The 14,675-nt window shown below is 43.4% G+C and overlaps 1 protein-coding gene across 3 annotated transcripts in view; it reads right to left on the reverse strand.

Annotated features, from left to right (window-relative positions):
* The window catches only part of KCNIP2 (potassium voltage-gated channel interacting protein 2), a 530,818-nt gene that overhangs the window by 307,004 nt on the left and 209,139 nt on the right, over nt 1-14,675 (reverse strand). The window contains exon 1 of one of the 3 annotated variants that reach the window (XM_056530660.1): nt 12,272-12,340. The exons of the other annotated variants lie outside the window; for them this stretch is intronic. Within the exon in view, the coding sequence (XP_056386635.1) occupies nt 12,272-12,308 (37 nt within the window). The 5' untranslated portion in view covers nt 12,309-12,340. Of the gene's footprint in view, nt 1-12,271; nt 12,341-14,675 lie in introns of those variants that run through there. 3 annotated transcript variants of the gene reach the window in all.

The raw sequence follows: 14,675 nt of genomic DNA on the forward strand, positions 1-14,675 counted from the left end.
CCCACTAGAATGCTACAGTTGTATTAATTAGGTGAGAATGATAATGACAAATAATATATATTTGCTAAATTAATTTTGTTATTCTTGAATGTACATATGTTTTCCTGTTACTGTGCCTCAAATTGTAAGCAGTGAACCCTGCCTGCCAATGAGAACCCCAAATGCCCCCCCCCCCTACATAGTGAGGTACAGGGGAGGAGTTAGTCAGTTGAGTCTAGTGCTGGACATTGTTCAGTCTAGATCCAACAAGGCTCCTGAGCAGCAGCTTGGCTCAGGTGTGCTGTGTGTTGTGTGCTCTGAGGAGAGGCCTACTTCAAATCTAATCTCTCAACTGGTCATCCTGCAAGGATTACTCGCAAGGAGGAAATTCATGCCTCTGCGGAACGTTCTTCAGTACCTTGACAGGACCCTATCAACCAGGATTTAATCTTCAGTCTCAAGTCAGTATTAATCTGATTGGTGTAAGCACCATAAGTCTCAGCAAGGCAACAGGGCTCCCAAGGGGTTACGCTACACTCTCTCACACCAAGGCCAGCTGTATGTGTATTACCATCTGCACCAGCACAGTAAAGACAGTTATCCGTAACCTGACGTCAGTGTATTCCTTTACTCCCCGTGTCTGGCCCAGGATAAGCTGTCTCCAATCTCAGACTGTGTATAGGATAACGGTGCCCTGGCATCACGAAATGATCAAGTATTTCCACCAACACCACACCGTGAGCCGACGCCACAAGAAACATTAATGACTGATGTGGGCAAACCCTTCCATCTGTATTGTCCTCACTGTAAGGTGACCCCCCACAAACCTAACCTACAATAAACCCACCCATAATAAGCCACACCCATATTACTGGCACACCAAGCGACTGCGAAAACATTTTGGGCACCGCACAGTGCAATCAGAAGGTTGCCTACTGCTGGTCCAGCCTACTGCTGGTCGCAGCACCCACCTGTAAGCACTGAAGGAAGCGCTGGAGGCTCTCAGTGTTATGGCCGTCATGCCCCCTCCCATAGACTTGCATGGAGGGGGCGGGACATGATGTCACACAGGGGCGGAGTCGTGACGTCACGATATTCTGTCCCCGTGGTCGGGACACATAACACTGAGAGCCTCCAGCGCTTCCTGCAGTGCTTACAGGTGGGTGCTGCATGCTAGATTTCAGGGTCCCCAGCGGCGGGACCCCCGCGATCAGACATCTTATCCCCTATCCTTTGGATAGGGGATAAGATGTCTTGGGGCCGGAGTACCCCTTTAACCCCTTAACGACCACGGACGTAAATATACGTCCTGGTTTGGCGGGACTTCCTGCACCAGGACATACATTTACGCCCTGTGTATGATCGGAACGGTGCTCGCGTCATACACAGCAGGTTCCGGCTTCTAGTAGCAGCCGGGGACCCGCCCGTAATGGCCGACATCCGCGATCGTGTGGATGTCCGCCATTAACCCCTCAGATGCCGTGATCAATACAGATCACGGCATCTGCGGCAGTGCGGTACTTTGAATGAATGATCGGATCGCCCGCAGCGCAGCCGCGGGGATCCGATCATCCAGCATGGCGGCTGGAGGTCCCCTCACCTGGCTCCGCTCGTCTCCCGGGGTCTTCTGCTCTGGTCTGCGATCGAGCAGACCAGAGCAGAAGATCACTGATAATACTGATCAGTGCTATGTCCTATGCATAGCACTGAACAGTATTAGAAATCAAAGGATTGCTATAGATAGTCCCTTATGGGGACATAAAAAGTGTAAAATAAAAGTTGTAAAATGTAAAAATAAAAAGTTCAAAAAAGAGAAAAATCCCCCTCCCCCAATAAAAATGAAAATTGTCAGTTTTTCCCCATTTTACCCCCAAAAAGCATAATTTTTTTTATAAACATATTTGGTATCGCCGCATGCGCAAATGTCCGTACTATCACAATATAATGTTAATTATCCCGTACGGTGAATGGCGTAAATGTAAAAAATTTAAAAACTCCAAAAATGCAGCTTTTTTTGTCACATTTTATTTAAAAAAAAATTTATAAAAAATGATCGAAAAGTTTTATATAGCAAATGTGGTATCGATAAAAAGTACAGATGACAGCGCAAAAAATGAGCCCTCATACCGCCCTATATATGGAAAAATGGAAAAGTTATAGGTGGTCAAAGTAGGGTGATTTTAGATTACTGATTTTGTACAAAAAGTTTTAGATTTTTCTTAAGCGGTACAAAAATATAAAAGTATCTAGCCATGGGTATCATTTTAATCGTATTGACCCACAGAATAAAGAACACATATAATTTTTACTGTAAAGTGTATAGTGTGAAAACAAAACCCTCCAAAATGTGCAAAATTGTGGTTTTCATTTAAATTTTCTCCCTAATTTTTTTTTTAGGGGGGTTCGCCGTACATTTTATGGTAAAATGAGAGGCTTCATTACAGAGTACAATTGGTCATGCAAAAAAACAAGCCCTTATATGGGTCTGTAGAGGGAAATATAAAAGAGTTATGGATTTTAGAAGGCGAGGAGGAAAAAACGAAAATGCAAAAATGAAATTGGCCTGGTCCTTAAAGGGGTACTCCGGTGCTTAGACATCTTATCCCCTATCCAAAGGATAGAGGATAAGATGCCTGATTGCGGGAGTCCTGCCGCTGGGGACCCCCGTGATCATGCACGCAGCACCCCGTTTGTAATCAGTCCCCGGAGCGTCTTCACTCCGGGACTGATTACCGGCGACTACAGGGCCGGCGGCGTGTGACGTCACGCCCCTGCCCCCGTGTGATGTCACGCTCTGCCCCTCAATGCAAGCCTACGGGAGGGGGCCTGATAGCGGGATGGTCCTTAAGGGGTTAAGCCAGTGCATTAGAGAGTTGTAAAAACCTGAACATATCTGCAAGGACATTCACGTTCATGTGCCATAGCAATAAAGATTGATTTCTACAAAAGTATATCTGCAAATGTAACATTCTATGAAGGGACAGCGACCAGAATCATCATTAACCTGACTCCTAAGTTCACAATCTACAGTCTGTAAGAATTAGAGATGAGCGAACTTACAGTAAATTCGATTCGTCACAAACTTCTCGGCTCGGCAGTTGTTGACTTTTCCTGCATAAATTAGTTCAGCTTTCCGGTGCTCCGGTGGGCTGGAAAAGGTGGATACAGTCCTAGGTGAGAGTCTCCTAGGACTGTGTCCACCTTTTCCAGCCCACGGGAGCACCTGAAAGCTGAACTAATTTATGCAGGATAAGTCATCAACTGCCGAGCCGAGAAGTTTGTGACGAATCGAATTTACTGTAAGTTCGCTCATCTCTAGCTGATACATTGGGGCTTTAGTTACTAGTTTATACTTTAATCCCCAGATAATTATTTATATTTATTTATTTATATATTTTCTCTTTTTTTTGTACATTTCAGTCTTCTATCTAGCCATTATTTCTGTATCATTTTGTGCCTTTTTTGTTCACAATGAAGCAGAGCTGAGCTTGTTCTTTTGTCTATACAGTGGTCCCTCAAGTTACAATATTAATTGGTTCCAGGACGGCCATTGTATGTTGAAACCATTGTATGTTGAGACCATAACTCTATGGAAACTGGTAATTGGTTCTGAAGCCACCAAAATGTCATCCAAAAATAGGAAAAAGCCAGGAGTAAAGAAAAATAAGTAGATAACTAATAGAGATAAAGCAAATCCTTACATATAAAAGTAAGAAAGAGCTGCTGGAAGCTTAAAATCACTGTGTATGTCAATGTTTCCCATCCAGGGTGCCTCCAGCTGTTGCAAAACTACAACTTCCAGCATGCCTGGACAGCCAAAGGCTGTCCAGGCATGCTGGGAGTTGTAGTTTTGCAACAGCTGGAGGCACCCTGGTTGGGAAAGACTGGTCTATATAGAGGACAGGAGCTTCTTCAGGGTCCTATACAGTACACGCAAAATGTAGCCGCCCTTACCTTGTGTCCAAAGGAGCAGCTAACCCTGGCCCAGGTAAAGAGTACAGAACTTGTAATACCTCCCTGTACTGTAGGAGGCGCTACCAGACAGTCAGTGCATGCACTTCAGTAGTACAGGTGTAAATGTCCATTCTGATTGGTCGGTTCTTCCGGCCATTGACACGTCTCACAGATCTTAACTGTCTGTACATTGTATGTTGAGTCTGGTTTCAAGTTACAATGGTCCAGAAAAGACCATTGTATGCTGAAACTATTGTATGTTGAGGCCATTGTAAGTTGAGGGATCACTGTATCTCAATGCCACAGAATGGCAGGTAAAAAAAAAACACTGCTTTCACACAGGACAGCAAAGAAAGTATTGAAAGGGGTTCTCCGCTGGAAAACATTTTTAATTTAAATCAACTGGTGCCAGAAAGTTAAACAGATTTGTAAATGACTTCTATTAAAAAATCTTAATCCTTCCACTACTTATTAGATGATCCACAGGAAGTTGTTTTCTTTTTGAATTTACTTTCTGTCTGACCACAGTGCTCTCTACTGACACCTCTGTCCATGTCAGGAACTGTCCAGAAGAGGATAGGTTTGCTACGGGGATTTGTTCCTACTATGGACAGAAAAGAAATTCAAAAAGAAAAGAACTTCCTGTGGAGCATACAGCAGCTGATCAGTACTGGAAGGATTAAGATTTTTTAATAAAAGTAATTTACAAATCTGTTTAACTTTCTGGCACCAGTTGATTTAAACCTTTTTTTTTCAGTGGAGTACCCCTTTAACAGCAGATTTTGGGCTGCTATATCTACATTTGCCACCAGATGGCACTGCAGGATTAGAATAATTTTTCCTAGCAAATTCAAACCCACAAAATTTCAGATTTTTAATAATGCTATCTCCAGTAACCTGACAATTCTGATTGATGATGCTAGTAGTTGCGTGAACAGTAGACTTCACTGCCTTTAGATCAGTAATGTATGACGTAAGAAGTTGTGTGAGAATTGTATGGGAACTATATGGCAGTTTTACATGAGAACTGTATGACATTATTATGTAGGAACTACATGTCAGTATCATATGGGAACAATATTATGTGGCAGCTGTATGTCAGTATTATTTGAGAATTACATGACTGTATTCTGTGGGAACCTTATGTGAGAATTGTATAGGAACAATATTGCAGTATTACGTGAGAACTGTATGACATTATTATGTAGGAACTACATGTCAGTATTATATGAGAACTATACACTATACTAAACAGTATTACAGTATGTATGGGAAATACATAATAGGATTATGGGGGGGGGACCATAGCAGTATCATGTGGAAACTACTTGCCAGCATTATATGGGAACTATGTGACAATTTTCTTAGGAAATTAGGTGGCAGTATTTTGTGGGAACAATTGGTAAGTATTGTGTAAGAACTATATGGCGGTATTATGTGAGAACTATAAAATCAGTAATAAGTGGGAAAAAATGATTATGTGGGAACTACAATACTGTAATATGTGGGAACTACATGTCATACTACATAATACTGTCATATAGCTCTAGCATATACCACCATGTAGTTCCTACAGAATACAGTTGTATAATAGTTGTTATACCTCCATGTTGCCCCCAGGGCAATTTTTAATTTCTACATAATAGTGGTTGTAGTTTGCTCCCAGGGTTTTTTTTTTTGTTCACCCCCTGCCCCCCCCCCCCCCCCCCAAATGTCTCTGCACGTCCCTGCTCATATCCCGAACTCATTTCCAAAACTCATATCTCGTTCTCATATCTCGTTCTCATATCCTGTCCTAATATTCCATCCTCATATCCCATCCCCTGCACTAACTATTCTGCCTAAGGCTGTCCAGGCATGCTGAGAGTTGTAGTTTTGCAAAAAGGGGAGACAAAACACTGCTCTAAGGGTTAATTAAAAGGATCTCGGCTTTAAAATTCCTAAATAGCCAAATCGTCTCTGCTTCATCTATGATTCTACCCCGATCTTCTCTTCAGTGCTTATGAATAAAATATGGCTTCCCTCCTGGAATGCATCGTATAGCGAGCCACTGCACTGTGTGAATTGTGCCTATTGCTATAAAAAGCCTCTTGTTGGCACACACGCTCATCTCTGCTGCGCAGTTCTCTCTAATATGCCACGCATGATTTTATAGGACAAATGGAGCATTTCTGTGATGACTGAGCCCGGGGGAAAAGATATTGTTATAACACTGTACAGCAGCTGCGGGAGATAGCGCTCATGTGTTTCCATGGCGACAAATAGACACTAACACAAAAAGGGCGCGGGATTAGGAAATTTTGCCGGGCACAGTGGATGTTAATACAATAACTTTTATACCAGAGGATGAAATCATAAATGTTCTTATTCATGCATGTAATTGTTATTTACTGTATGTGCAGTTCATGACATGGCAGATGGGTGAGCGTTTCCCCACATTAGCGCAGCACAGTTTCCCCACATTATGTAATGCAGCACAGTTTCCCCACATTAGGTAGCCTTGGCACAGATTCCCCACATTAGGTAGCCTTAGCACAGATTCCCCACATTAGGTAGCCTTAGCACAATTTCCCCACATTAGGTAGAGCAGCACAGATTCCCCACATTAGGTAGCCTTAGCACAGATTCCCCACATTAGGTAGCCTTAGCACAGATTCCCCACATTAGGTAGCCTTAGCACAATTTCCCCACATTAGGTAGCACAGCACAGATTCTCCACATTAGGTAGCCTTAGCACAGATTCCCCACATTAGGTAGCCTTAGCACAGATTCCCCACATTAGGTAGCCTTAGCACAGATTCCCCACATTAGGTAGCCTTAGCACAATTTCCCCACATTAGTTAGCGCAGCACAATTTCCCCACATTAGGTAGTCTTAGCACAGATTCCCCACATTGGGTAGCCTTAGCACAGATTCCCCACATTAGGTAGCCTTAGCACAGATTCCCCACATTAGGTAGCCTTAGCACAGATTCCCCACATTAGGTAGCCTTAGCACAATTTCCCCACATTAGGTAGCACAGCACAATTTCCCCACATTAGGTAGCCTTAGCACAGATTCCCCACATTAGGTAGCCTTAGCACAGATTCCCCACATTAGGTAGCCTTAGCACAGATTCCCCACATTAGGTAGCCTTAGCACAGATTCCCCACATTAGGTAGCCTTAGCACAGATTCCCCACATTAGGTAGCCTTAGCACAGATTCCCCACATTAGGTAGCCTTAGCACAGATTCCCCACATTAGGTAGCCTTAGCACAATTTCCCCACATTAGGTAGCACAGCACAGATTCCCCACATTAGGTAGCCTTAGCACAATTTCCCCACATTAGGTAGCACAGCACAGATTCTCCACATTAGGTAGCCTTAGCACAGATTCCCCACATTAGGTAGCACAGCACAGATTCCCCACATTAGGTAGCCTTAGCACAATTTCCCCACATTAGGTAGCCTTAGCACAGATTCCCCACATTAGGTAGCACAGCACAGATTCCCCACATTAGGTAGCCTTAGCACAATTTCCCCACATTAGGTAGCACAGCACAGATTCTCCACATTAGGTAGCCTTAGCACAGATTCCCCACATTAGGTAGCCTTAGCACAGATTCCCCACATTAGGTAGCCTTAGCACAGATTCCCCACATTAGGTAGCCTTAGCACAATTTCCCCACATTAGGTAGCACAGCACAGATTCCCCACATTAGGTAGCCTTAGCACAATTTCCCCACATTAGGTAGCACAGCACAGATTCCCCACATTAGGAAGCCTTAGCACAGATTCCTCTGCTCAACTCCTATGATACAACAGACACCGAACGGAAACCAGATGTACCCCATTCAAAGTCAGTGGGACCCATCGTGACCCAGCAGTGTCTGTTGTACTCCAAGTCATTCAGGGTCCGTTCGGCACAAAAAAGAAAAAAGGCGAACGGGCCCTGAACGGGACAGAGCACAACACCAATGTAAACCTCGGTGTACACTGCTTAGTGATGCTCTATAATGTCCTTCATGCTGCTTCCGTAGATGTGGCATACAGATCTAGGGGAGCAGGATCCCCTTTTCTATGTGTGCAGTTTAGGGGAGACATCACAGTGGCTAGTCTACACTCACTAACTCAGGAACAACTGAAAATAAAGAGATGGATCCTGCAGAGGGGAAAACTGGTGAAAAATACTATACTATACAAGGGGTCCTTAAAATAGAAGGGAATTAAACCAGAAAATTGCAGATAATCTACAAAATCCTTTAAGCTACGCACACACACAACAAACGTGCACACATGGCGTTTTTTTTTTAATTTCCCCTATAGAAGTCTATGGGAGGAAAAAACCCCACTGAGCCTCAAAGCACCATTGAAGAGTTCAAAATGGCAAAATTTCATATTTCCCTATAAACTTCCATCAGGCTGTATAGTCTGAGCCTCAAAGCACCATTGAAGAGTTAAAAATTACAAATTTTCATAGTTCCCTATAAACTTCCATCAGGCTGTATAGTCTCTGACCCTAAAACACCATGTGGAAAGGCATTTTTTGGGGGCGTATTTTTTTCCCCATAAAAATGTCCTGTGTGTTTCCAGTCTTGATACAGTTTTTTTTGCCTAATCTAATGTCCAGCTTGTAGCATGTGGTGGCGCCCCGGCCCTGCAGGGGGCGGTATGACATTTGCTGCAGGCGGGATGTATCTCCTGTTATTACAGCAGTTGTAGATTAGTTACTGTATCAGACCGAGATGCCACTCATGTTAGAGTCTATTTGAACACTCTAATATTTCGTATACACCTTGTCATTTTGTTTCCGTAGTAACGGCCCACAGCAGCGATGCAAACGCCAAAGCGTGATCTGCAAGATCTATGAATTTATGTTTTATTAACCCAGTGTTCTCTGAAGGTTATTGTGCTCTAGAGGCTTCTGCATGGTACCGGTGATATGATAGGACTCCATACCATCTGTAGGCTTCAGCTCTGGTTATGGAGAGGATGCATACAGCAGAACTACTACCGTGTGCCTCCAGCTGTTGCAAATCTACAACTCCCAGCATGCCCGGACAGCCTTTGGCTGTCCGGGCATGCTGGGAGTTGTAGTTTTGCAACAGCTGGAGGTAAACAGTTTGAAAAACACTAGCCTAGGGCAATGTACCCATTTGCTGGGTAAGCGGCGATGCATACCGCATTGCTGCTTACTGTACAGGAGCATATACAACTCTGTTTAAGTAAAGGTCACATGATCCATTAGGATACACCTGATTGAAAAAAAATGTTAACCCGTAACACAATAAAACTGTAATGTTCTGTGTCGAATAAACACGAAATAAATAAATATAAATATAATTGTTTAACATATTGTGTCTGTTAAGGGGTTAACACATTTTCCATTCAGGTGTTCTCTAGCTGATCATGTGACCCTTGCTTTAACAGAGTTGTATCTGATGTTAGTATGATTAAGGGTATACGATTCACCTGAAACCCGTCACGCCCTGTCTAACCGTGAGTTTATGGATGTTAGGGTCTATTTACGTGGGGCGGAATTTCCGCAGCAATTCTGCTTCCTTGGGTGGTTTCTGGCTTGTGTGAATTTTGTGTGGAATTGGTGTGGAAATTCCGCATGCGGAAATTCAGAAGTGTGGAATCCCATTACAAGTCTATTGTGGTTCCATTTGAGGCTGAAATTCTGCCAGTGTGAATAGACCCTTAGTCCCATTAAGGGTGTACCCTTCCCCAGAAACGCATCACTTACTGTCTTACGGCATGTCTATAGATGTAAGTATGATCAAGGGTGTACACTTCACCTGAAATGCGTCACTTCCTTTCTTGCATGGATGGATGTTCATACGATTAGGAGTGTACACTTCACCGGAAACGCATCATGTCCTGTCTTACTGTGTGTCTATGGATGTTAGGGTATGTTCACACTGAGGAATTGGGGCAGAAATCACGCCCCAAAACACAGTTTTTTTCCCGCTCAGAATTAGTCTCGATTTCACGCGGAATTGGCACGGAATTCGCACGGATTTCCGCGTGGAATTTGCATGGATTTCCGCACGGAATTCCGCACGGAAATGCAGGTTTCATGTGGAGGAGGAGTATCAAGTATTTCTATACATAAATTATTTTATTTTTTTTCATGCGGAAATTCCGCGCGAATTCCATGCCAATTCCGCGCGAATCCCGCGTGGAAATGCTTCTGACTGAAAAAATATATATAACAGTGATCTCTATGGGAGAACGATGCTGATTCCGCCTGAAAGAAAGAACAAGTTCTTTCTTCAAGCGGAACATACTTCCTCGTCAGAATTCTGCTTGAGGAAATTCCTCAGTGTGAACTGAGGGGCAGAAATTCTGCACAACTCTATGGGGGATTTCACTGCTGAATGATTTGGAGAGGAAAAAGTGAGCAGAATTACTCGTGGAAATTCCTCTCCAATTCCTCAGTGTGAACATACCCTTAGGCTGGGTTCACACTGTGGAATTTCTGGGCAGAATTTCTGCCTGAGATCGAGCCGGCGGCGCTAGGACCGAGCAGACTGCATTGCTGCCCCCATAGACTGCAATGCATTTCTGGGTGGATCTTTTGGGAGATCTGCTCAGAAATGCATTGCTATCTATGGGGACGGCATTGTAGTCCGTGCGGTCCTAGTGCCGCCAGCTCGATCTCCGGCAGAAATTCTGCCCAGAAATTCCACAGTGTGAACCTAGTCTTAATCTAAAATGTGCCACTTCCTGTCTTACCTTGTGTCTATGGATATTGTACGATTAAGGATGTACTCCTCCCCTGGTGCCCGTCACATTCTCTCTTACTATGTGTATGAGGATGTAAGTACAATTAAGGGTGTACACTTCACCGGAAATACATCACTTCCTGTCTTATCATGTGTCTATGGATAATACTACCATTAAGGATGTAGACTTCTCCCGAAACGTGTCACTTGCTTTCCATATGATGTATGGATTTATATAGGATTGAGGGTGCGCACTTCACAGGAAACACACCACTTCCTGTTTTACTGTGTGTCTATGGATGTTAGTACGATTAAGGGGGTACACTTAACCTGAGAACATGTCACTTCACTTCCTGTCTTACCATGTGTCTATGGATGTTAGTATGATTTAAGGTGTACACTACCCCTGAAACGCGTCACTTTTACTCTTACCATATACCTATACATGCTAATACAGTAAAGGGTATGCACTTTACCTGAAACATGTCACTTCCTATATATGTTAGCACGATTAAGGGTGTATACTTAACCTAAAACATATCAACTTCCTGTCCTACCATGTGTCTATGGACGTTAGTACCATTTCCTTAAAACGTGTTACTTTCTCTTTTACCCCATGTCTATGGATGTTAGTACTATTAGGGGTGTACGCTTCTCCTGAAACGTGTCTCTTCCTGTCTTACTGTGCGTCTATGTATGTTAGTACAATTAAGGGTGTACACTTGACCTGAAACGTGTCACTACCTGTCTTACCTTGTGTCTATAGATGTTAGTACTATTAAGGGTGTAAACTTTACCTGAAATGCGTCACTTCTTCTCTTCTCATTTGTTTATACATGTTCGTACGATTTAGGGTGCATATTTCACCTGAAACGTGTCACTTTCTGTCTTACCGCGTGTCTATGGATGATAGTAACATTAAAGTATCATTAAGAGTGTACACTTCAACTGAAACGCGTCACTTTCTCTCACCGTGTATATATGATGAAATAAGCTCCCCAAATGTTTATGTAATTTACCACTGTTGTTCATTGGATGACAGTATCATTAAGAATGTACACTTCACCTGAAACGCGTTATGTCCTATCTTACTGTGCGTCTATGGATGTTAGTGCAATTAAGGGTGCACACTTCACCTGAAACGTGTCACTTCCTGTCTTACCTTGTATCTATAGATGTTAGCAAGATCCAGGGTGTACACTTCACCTAAAACGTGTCACTTTCTCTCTTATCATTTGTCTATACATGTTGGTATGATTAAGAGTGCACACTTCACCTGAAACGCATCACTTCCTATCTTACTGTGCGTCCATGGATGTTAACACCATTAAGGGTGTACACTTCACCTGAAACGCGTCACTTTCTCTCACTGTGTTTGTAGGATGAAATAAATTCCAAAAATGTTTCATTAAATCTACCACTGTAGTTCGTCTCATGCTCTAGCCAACCTCTTCTGTTCTGTAGGTAGTCCCTGGCACCATAGTCACCCCCCCCCCCCCCCCCCAAAAAAAAAAAAAAAGGTTAAAAATATCTTGAATTATTCCTTATAAGAGAAGTGTCAGCATCAGCGGCCCGGTGGCCCCCGGAGAGTGTGATTCCTCCGCTCAGTCAAGGTCTATTTAATAACCTTTAGCTTCAGAGCAAGCAGGTGTCAGTAACTTCATTTCAGCTCCAGTCCCTGGGCGACCGTACCGTAATTGCTGCGAACACACAACACATAACTGCGGGCGCTACCGACGCCGAACCATTAAAGCGACCTCGGTTCTCCCCAAATCATTGCTGTCCAAAAACCTATTAACTTTTCAGACAGTGTGTTTATCTCTTTAATAAGCTAAAGCATCTCACAAAGAACTCTATATAACAGTGGTCTCCAAACTGTGGACCTCCGAATTTAGCAAAACTACAACTCCCAGCATGCCCGGACATTTAAATGTGTTGTCACTATTTTTTATTTAAAAAAATATATATATATAAAAGTATCATCTGGTATTAGAGCTGATTTCTTTAAAAAAAAAAAACAGCACCACTCTTGTTCTCAGGTTGTGTGTGGAATAGCAGCTCAGTCCCATTGAAGTGAATGGAACCAAGTTGTAATGAGCACAAGTGTGGCGCTGTTTTGGAAGAAACTAGCTCTGTTTTTGGAAATCTGGGCCCCCTTTATTGGGAAACACCGATCTAGACATATCGCTGAAAAATAAAAAGACTCCAGGCCAGTGTTTCCCAACCAGCTGTTGCAAAACTACAACTCCCAGCATGCCCGGAAGTGAATGGAATCAAACTGTAATACCGCATACAACCTGAGCACAAGTGTGGCGCTGTTTTCGGAAGGAACTAGCTCTGTTTTTGGAAATCTGGGCCCCCCCCTTATTGGGAAACACAGATCTGGGCATATCGCTGAAAAATAAAAAAAGACTAAAGGCCAGTGTTTCTCAACCAGCTGTTGCAAAACTACAACTCCCAGCATGCCCGGACATTTAAATGTGTTGTCACAATTTTTTATTAAAAAAATTATAAAATATCTAAAATATAAAAGTATCATCTGGTATTAGAGCTGATTTCTTTAAAAAAAAAAAAAAAAACAGCACCACTCTTGTCCTCAGGTTGTGTGTGGAATTGCAGCTCAGTCCCATTGAAGTGAATGGAATCAAACTGTAATACCGCACACAACATGAGCACAAGTGTGGCGCTGTTTTTGGAAGGAACTAGCTCTGTTTTTGGAAATCTGGGAAACACCGATCTAGACATATCGCTGGAAAATAAAAAGACTCCAGGCCAGTGTTTCCCAACCAGCTGTTGCAAAACTACAACTCCCAGCATGCCCGGACAGCCTTCGGCTGTCCGGGCATGCTGGGAGTTGTAGTTTTGCAACAGCTGGAGGCACCCTGGTTGGGAAACACTACTCCAGGCTGATACATTTTACCTTCACTCTTACATTTTGGATACATTGTAACAAACCTTCAGCTGTGAGACATTTATGTTGGGGTTGTAGGTTATAATACACATTGGGGGAGATTTATCAAAACCTGTCCAGAGGAAAAGTTGCTGAGTTGCCCATAGCAACCAATCAGATGGCTTCTTTCATTTTACAGAGGCCTTGTCAAAAGTGAAAGCAGCGATCTGATTGGTTGCTATGGGCAACTCAGCAACGTTACCTCTGAACAGGTTTTGATAAATCTCCCCCAGAATAAGAGTCTACATGACGCATGTCACCGCCGCCGTCTTTCTGGTGTCCTTGTCAGAGCGTCCTGAACTTCATTCCATCATCGCTGGCGGCTGGCGGCCATGTCTCCTGTCACATACGGAGGTGCTAGATGCCTCAGCACTGACCTTCACCTTGTGGGAGGAAAGCCTGTGTCTCATAAGACGTCTTATGTCCTAATATTATTACAACACCAATAATCATTAAATCCATGGAGTACAGCGCCACATCCCCCAACAAGACATGGCCGACTCCTATAATGCAGAAGTCAAAATGTATTTACACCCTATTTAGGGTGTATTCACACGTACAGTATCCTGCGCATATTTGATGTGCAGGGTGTATAGATATAGATCCAGATTTGTGTTCAGTCATTTAGTTTCCACTTAACTCTGCAGCTTCAAATCCTGCGCATCAAATATGCGCAGGATACTGTAAAATACGCTGAACATACCCTTAGAGTAAGGTCATGTGGTGGCCCAGTACGGGAGGTGTTACCCTGTTTTCCTGCTGTCCTGTCAGGCGGCTTCCTTCAGTGTTCCCAAGGCCCCCCATTGTAAATATGTTTTACCACGTAAAATGTTATAAAATGTAATGTTGCTTTAAGAGTTATACCATGTGATATGTCATGTGATTGTTACCGAGGAGGTACCAGTGACCAGTTGATCCCAGGGGTGACCTATGGGCTCCCTGCTAGTCTCCCTTATAAAAGCCCTGGGTGGAGCTTCTCTCTCTCTTCCTGCTGAGGTCCAGTGCAGTCTTGTCTAGTGTGTGTGTCCAGAGTGTTGGAGACCTCAAAGTCCAGTCCTGCAGCCACCATCAAGTCAAGTAA

This window comes from Hyla sarda, chromosome 7, assembly GCF_029499605.1.
Source record: "Hyla sarda isolate aHylSar1 chromosome 7, aHylSar1.hap1, whole genome shotgun sequence".
Taxonomy (NCBI): Eukaryota; Metazoa; Chordata; class Amphibia; order Anura; family Hylidae; genus Hyla; species Hyla sarda.